The sequence below is a fragment of the Microtus ochrogaster genome, chromosome 17 (assembly GCF_000317375.1).
Source record: "Microtus ochrogaster isolate Prairie Vole_2 chromosome 17, MicOch1.0, whole genome shotgun sequence".
In the NCBI taxonomy this organism is placed as follows: Eukaryota; Metazoa; Chordata; class Mammalia; order Rodentia; family Cricetidae; genus Microtus; species Microtus ochrogaster.
This window is the reverse complement of record NC_022019.1, coordinates 7,869,417-7,876,866: the sequence shown is the minus strand read 5'-3', so window position 1 is coordinate 7,876,866 and position 7,450 is coordinate 7,869,417. Positions and strand designations below refer to the sequence as shown.

General features: G+C 48.0%; 1 protein-coding gene across 1 annotated transcript in view; it reads right to left on the bottom strand.

Moving 5' to 3' along the window:
- Nucleotides 1-5,055: 5,055 nt before the first annotated feature.
- The window catches only part of Eef1akmt1 (EEF1A lysine methyltransferase 1), a 13,479-nt gene continuing 11,084 nt past the window's right edge, over nucleotides 5,056-7,450 (bottom strand). The window contains exons 4-5 of the mRNA XM_005355429.3: nucleotides 6,011-6,291; nucleotides 5,056-5,350 (exon numbers count right to left, since the gene is read on the bottom strand). Of these exons, the coding sequence (XP_005355486.1) occupies nucleotides 5,214-5,350; nucleotides 6,011-6,291 (418 nt within the window). The 3' untranslated portion in view covers nucleotides 5,056-5,213. The remainder of the gene's footprint in view (nucleotides 5,351-6,010; nucleotides 6,292-7,450) is intronic.

Genomic DNA, 7,450 nt, shown 5'->3' with positions numbered 1-7,450 from the left:
TGACTGTGTGCAACACTTTCCATAAAGACGGGGTCTGTAGGCTGACTGTGTGCAACACTTTCCATAAAGACGGGGTCTGTAGGCTGACTGTGTGCGACACTTTCCATAAAGACGGGGTCTGTACACTCTCTGGGAGAAACAAGCTCACTTTGAGGATCTGGGGGAGGAGCCCATGTGGTCTCAGCCACACAGAAAGCACAGAGGTCAACAGGCTATTAACCACACCTGCTCCCAGGTGTTTGAAGGAACAACCCTGTGTGTTTAATATTCCAGGTTCCCAGAGTTTATCTGTGAGCACAAGGATGCCGTGCCTTCTGCGCGCCAGATGATTTGTTTGTTTTTGTGGGTTTTTCTTTGTTGTTTGTTTGTTTGTTTGTTTGTTTTATTGTGACTGGGTTTCCTGTAGCCCAGGCTGGCCTAGAATTTACTCAGCTGAAGATGACCTTGAACTCCTGCTCTTTCTGCCACTCAAATGCTGGGACTGTAGACCTCTGCCACCACACCCAAATCTTTGTTCACCTCCAGCCCCCTTTCGTTTTTTTGAGACACCATCTCTCTCTAGCCCTAGCTAACCTGGAAATCACAGTGTAACCCAGGCTACCTCAAACTTCCCATGGCCCCTCCAACTGCTGAGATTACAGATGTGAGCCCCAACACATGGCAGATCAGTGTATTTTTACTGTACACTTGTTTTGTAAAACTGTAATCATTTGGAACAGCAATCAGAAACCATTCTGATGAGGTGTATGGTGCATGCCTGTAACACCAGCTCTGGGGAGCCTTAGGAGTGTCAAGTATTTCAGGCCCATCTGGGCCACCTGTGGCTACTCTTGGTGGTCACCTTGACTATATCTGGAATTAACTGAACACCCAAGGAGCTAGTCAGGCCTGTGAATTTTTAGTCAATTGGATCATTTGAGGTAGAAGACCCAGATCTTTTGTGGTTGGACAACCCCCCTAACTCTGGGCTACACCTTCTGCTGGCAGCCTATATAAAGGTTATATAAAGGTCACAAAAGACAAGCTTTAGTTTTTTGCCTGCTTGCCCTCAATCTCACTGGTCAGTTCGTCTACCCTAAAGCAGAAGCATCCCTTCACTAGTCGTAGAGCCTGCTTTTTCAGGATTCACGTGGATGCCCAAGCGCAGCTGAGACATCCAGCCTCGAGGACTGGAGAGTGAGTGCATCCTTGGACCCTCTGCCAGGAGACAGTTCTGTTCCCAGAGAGCCGGGCTTATCAGATACACCAGGTGACACATTGTCTCCGAACAACAGTGCTCCAAACCAAACAACTTCGGGCTAATACCAGCAATTGCACGTTTAGGGGTCAATTACACAAACTTTTAGTTTATTTTCTCATCAATGCGAAGGTAAAAACTTAACACAATATTTTTTTCTTAAGATTTACTTAATATGTATCCAGTGTTCTACCTGCATGTATGCTTGCATGCCAGAAGAGGAGACCAGACCTCATTACAGACGGTTGTGAGCCACCATGTGTTTACTGGGAATTGAACTCAGGGCCTCTGGAAGAAAGAGCAGCCAGAACCTCTGAACCATCTCTCCAGCCCCAATAGGATGCTTCTTAGTAACTGGATCAAGCTCTGACTTTAGAAGTGAAGGGGACAGACAAGGGGACAGATTTGTTCCTAAGTCCCCATGTGTTTCAGTTGCTCTTGCAGTGGGCTCCCCATCACTTCAGACATCCAGTCGGCATCCCACAAGGAACATTTAGATTCTCCCTCCTCGGGGATGGTCCTCTGAGGGTGCGTTCCTTGTCTCATCCGTGGGACACCTAGTGTGGCTCACATTCAGAGGGTACAGCCCTCACAGTTAATAGAGCTCTCAGGCAGTAGGTCACATCTCCTGACAGGACACTGTCACGGCTCACACCTGGTGACTCACTGATGCTAGCTAGGATGCAGGATCCACAACCTCCCAAAGCAGCGCCACCAGCTGGGGACCGAGAGTTCAAACACACGAGCCTGTGGGGGACACTTCCCGTTCAAGCCGCATATGAAGTGTGAGCGGCTTACTGCTCTGAGCATCTGTGCTGCTTGGTCTGTTTGTTGTTGTGATGTGGGCCGAGGGAGAGGACAGAGATGCCTCCTGGGCCAGCCTGCTCAAATTTAACCCAAGCACCTCTACTTGGTTAGACAGGAATGCACCCAACGAGTGTTCCAAGAGCCGAGAAACAGCTGCAGGCCTTTGTGAGGTTCAGAAATGGGTCACGTGTGAACACAGAGTTATCACCACTGAGGCAACAGCAAGAGTCCCAAAGCCATCAAGTAGGTTGGCTGCTTCTTAAAGGAGCCTGTTACAGGGCTGGGGACAGCTCATCTGGTACAGCACTTGCCTTACATGCAGGGGGCCCTGGCTTCAATCTCCAAAATGGGGGAAAAGCCCAAACCTTTGACATGGTTCTGTAGGCCTAATGGTTCTGACGAGCTAAGTTGTGTCCCGTCTCTTTCCCAGAGTAGCTGCAGCCTACAGGACAGCTTCTTTCTGATTTCCACAGTTCCTAAGCTGACCGTTTCATTTCTACACATACTTTGTCAATGTCTGTTTCTGGCCTAAGGAATTTGTGGCAGATTGATCCACACGGAAACAATAAGGTAAGGGCTGTTGTTTAAAACGTGCCGCATGTGCCAGGTGTCTCACAGAAGCACTTAGAGCAACGCCGTCCTGTTGGGGAGTGTGACGGCCAAGGTCTAAGGAAGAAGAAGGAGTTCTCTCCTGGTCTCCAAGAATGGACTCTTGTCCCTGGCCCTGACTCTGGATTGGCCAGGACAGGCTGGATTTTGCCTGTAGTAACAAGTTCATCTTCACTGGTACTATCTTAGGGTCACTATTGCTGGGATGAAACATCATGACCAAAAGCAACTTGGTGAGAAAGGGTTTGTTTGGCTTATATTGCCTGTTGCTCTTTATCATTGAAGGAAGTCAGGACAGGATCCCAAACAGGGCAGGAACCTGGAGGAAGGAGCTAATGCAGAGGCCATGGAGGGGTGCTGCTTACTGGCTTGCTCCCCACGGCTTGATCAGCCTGCTTTCTTATAGAACCCAGGACCACCAGCCTAGGGTGGCACCACCCGCAATGGGCTGGGACCTCCCCTATTGATCACTAATTAAGAGAATGCCCTACAGATTTGCCTACAGCCTGATCTTATGGAGGCATTTTCTCAATCAAGGCTCCTGCTTCTGATGACTATACCTTGTCTCAAATTGGCATAAAACTAGCCAGCACAAATGTTCAACCACCGGGATCATTTCTCCCCCGCTACAGATGCTGTCCAAGTCAAGGGCTAGCGACTTCCACTGGAGAATTCCTGCGTGATGGTAGGGATGGAACGAGTGACTTGGGTTGGCCAGCTGACAGTCTTTTGGTCAAAGCCAGTCATCGTTTTCCAGAGAGACAGGTGGATTTTTTTTTTTTTTTAAATTTTGACATGATTGCAGGTCTCAAAAGTTACCAAGCCACTGGAGGAACCTTATGCACTTACTCTTGTTTCCTGTGAGGGGTGTGGTACAGAAACTGCCGACCTGACTGCTCCACCAGGGGAAAAGGTTTTTATTATGGGAAAGAGAGAGAAAATATGCAGAGGCCCCTGGACGAGTTCAGAGCACAGGAAGGAAGGCAGACTGGACCTGGAGGGAAGGCACAGGGAAGCAGGAGAGCAGGAGAGAATCGTGGAGCTGGCAAGATGCCCAGAAAAGACAGCAGGAAAGCAGACAGCATGGCCAGGGCTAGGGAGGGGAGAGAGCAGTGCAGACAGCGAGACGGAGCCCAGTGAGCGAGCACCGTGCGAGTAGGAGACAGTGAGGGAGCTGGGGTGGATGATGAGGATAAGTAGCCGGGGCAAAGACTCCTTTTGGGGATGGAAAGTTTCTGAGGAACGCTGGCTTTTATCTAACCACCAGAAATCCTTCTATGGTCCAGGTGAACTCATTTCTAGATAGGGAGGACCTGCCACCTCGCACCCTGACTGGGGCATGTTGGTAACTGTAGTCTGATGCACAGCCAGGAAAATGGCAATGACCGTCCTGGGATGCCATTTGAAGCCAGCCAGATTCACCATGCAGATCTGTGACACTGCTGCCACAGGAAAGGACAGCACATCCCTTTGTGGCCACACTCAGCCTTCTTGCCATGTCCCATCTGAGCCCTGTCATCGCTATGCTCATCTCCATTTTCAAATATCATGACTGGAAACAGGCAGTGTGGGCTTTGGAGCCGCTGTTCTCCTCAGCACGACGCTCCTCAAGACCTCTCCAAATGCTACCTATCCATGGTTTGGAGAGAGAGACTCGGGCTGGCCCCAAACTAATGTCCCTCCTGCCTCAACCTCCCCAGTGCTGGGATTGCAGGCAGGTGCCACCTTCTACCTGACAGTTGTCCCTTGATTGCTGTGTGACTTCCGGGTAATAAATGGATGTAAACAGACTTAAGGATCCAGCACCCTCCCCCAGCTCTGTTGCGTGGTTATGGAGTCTGGCTTGGACCGCCATCCCCTTTCAGTTTGGAGTGAGGTGCTGAGCTGAGCTTTATGCTGTTTTATCAGGGCTCTCAGAGCTGAAGGGGAGGTTGAACCCAGGAGCTGGAATACTGGTTGCTTGGATCATCAGCTTACTCCATGGAGGCAGGTTAGGTCTCCAAGCAGCTGCCAGAGCAGTGCTCCTAGTCCTTTGGGCAGGCAAAAGCTGCCCATTTTATTGAAGCTTCGAGCAGAGGCCAAGGTTCTGTGCCATTCAGGAGGCCTGTTCTATTTTCATAGATGTTGAACAATCAGACAGCTTTTAACATCTCCCCCTACTCTAAGTCCACAGACCTGGGTTTGTATAAGAATCTCAACCTCAGGCTGGAGAGATGGCTCAGAGGTTAAGAGCACTGCTTACTCTTCCTAAAGGTCCTGAGTTCAATTCCCAGCAACCACATGGTGGCTCACAACCATCTGTAATGAGGTATGGTGCTCTCTTATGGCCTGCAGGCTACACACAGACAGAATATTGTGTACACAATAAATTAAAAAATTAAAAAAGAACCTCAACCTCATTATAGAAACAGCAATGAGAAGTTTTATTTTGAAAATTAAGCCAGGAGAGTCCCAGTCCAGAGCAGCAGGAGGGGAAGGCCACGTTTCAACAGAAAGAGAATAAATTGGGAAATTGACGTGTTCCTTGGAGTCCTTTATTGTCATATGTTGCCATGTGAATTTAGGTTTCACAGTCCAGACCAGAATCATAGTTTGCATAACAGCGGAACTCATTGGCCAAATTTCGGGAATGTTCTGGAATAAACTTGCACATTTTAACATCTAGGAGCTGAGCTGCCTGCTCTTCCATGATGGCTCCTGCAAAGAACAAACCAAGTGAGCTAAGAGTCAAATGCACCCCTACAGCTGGGTTCTAGATGGAGACCCCAACCCCACTTCACATGCAGGCAGGGGACAATCCCACTGCACACAGGATATAGTATTTTATTTATTTTATGTGTATTGGTGTTTTGCTTGTATGTCTTTGTGAGGGTGTCAGAAGCCCTGGAACTGTAGTTACAGACAGGTGTGAGCTGCCTTGTGGGTGCTAGGAATTGAACCCGGATCCTCTAACAGAGCAGTCAGTGCTCTTAACTGCTGAGCCATCTCTCTAGTCCCAGGATAAAGTCTTTATATTCCTTTTTACTTCTTCTAACATGTTTGCAAAGTGCCTACTTTTTCCACTTCTCTTCATTGTGTGTATGTATGTGTTGTGTGCTGCAGAAATGTCCTATGTGTGTAGTGCATGTCTGTGTTCATGGTGGTGGCTTCTAAAAAGAATAGCTAACATGTGTCCCATGTACATGAGTCAGACCATGTTAAACACATCACTCACTCAATTCACAACAGTGCCCTTGGGCAAGGGAGGCCACTTAACTTGGTTGTGGTCATGTAGTTAAGTGGCAGATTGGGGATTCAGTTCTGAGATCTCTGCCAACCTTTAAAGGGGCTCTTACAGGATGTGACGGCAGCACCCACCTGTGCACAGCAGAACCTTGCCCCGAGTCAGGTACCGGATTGTTTCAGATGTCTTTCTGAGACATTCCTCAGACAGGTAAGGAGGATCCGCAACCACAATGTCAAAACTGTGCTCGGCAATTCTTGCGGGTAAGTCCAGTGGGTTGTTGTAATCATAGAAGACAAATTCTTCCCCATATATGGCGAATCTTTTGTCGTACTCAAAGATGTAGACAGAGATGCCCTCCCCATGCAGCTCCCGGAGCTTCTGATACACACTGGGTGCACTCACGCATGCGATTCTGGAAGCAAGTGCATAAGGTGAGATCGTGAACCGTGCAAAGAACTACTTTCTCGAAGTCTCTGTCCTTAGATTTCATTTTGTTTTTTCTGATTCTAGAAAAAAAAGTATTTTGATTTGGTTCCACTTAAAACTCATACGTAAAACCATACGTAAGGCTCCAGTGTGTCTCTGACGCTTCACCACTTCAAGTCATGTAGTTCCAGTGTGTGAGGTTCGTTAGGATGGCACTGCCTGCTCTGCAGACCGTTTCTGTTGTTCACACAATTACTAGTGCATCGAGTACAGTGATTATTCTTCATATTAGATGAAATTACACCGATGATCTCAAGTTTTCTTTCAAATCTAAGTATTTGTAAACAGCATTTATACAGATGCTCAAAGTTCACCTTTCTTGGTGAGATCAACAAATACAGTGGGGCTGGAGAGACGGCTCAGCACTGGCTGCTCTTCCGGGGTCCTGAGTTCAGTTCCCAGCAACCACAGGGTGGCTCACAGCATCTGTACTGAGATCTGGTGTGGTGTGCAAGCATGCGTGCAGGTAGGACACTGTATACATAGTAAGTAAAATGTATTTAAAAAAAATACATCGGGCACAAAATGGAAAGACTAGAAACCCAGCCTACCACTGACAGCGCTCACTTGTGCCCCAGCCCCTTAGGTGTAAAGCGCTGAGACCCGAGTGGAGGATTCGCACCACAGCAGCTCCAGAGCGTAGGAACTCTAAAGACGTCTTTCTTGCTAACACAGATCTTCTTGAACAAAGGATGCTAAGAAGTCAACAGTATAAGGATTATTAACAACACTTAAAACTTTACAGCCTTCACTTCTGAGGAACCTGGTGTTTAAAATGTCTAACTCCAGCCAGACATGGTGGATGTGAGTCTCCTTGTTCCTGAAGGACTGAAAAGAGAAAAGAAAACCTGATGCTGTGGGGGGGGGGGGTCGGGGCAAAGACACTCGAGAGGCTGGGGTGAAAACATGTCACACCGAATTCCCCAAGAACTAGGAAAAAACTAACAACAACAACAACAAAAACCTCAAAACTAAAATAAAAGAAAATGTAGATGGGATAAAACCGGACTTGCTGAACATAGCGGACAATGAGGACTACTGAGAACTCAAGAACAATGGCAATGGGTTTTTGATCCTACTGCACG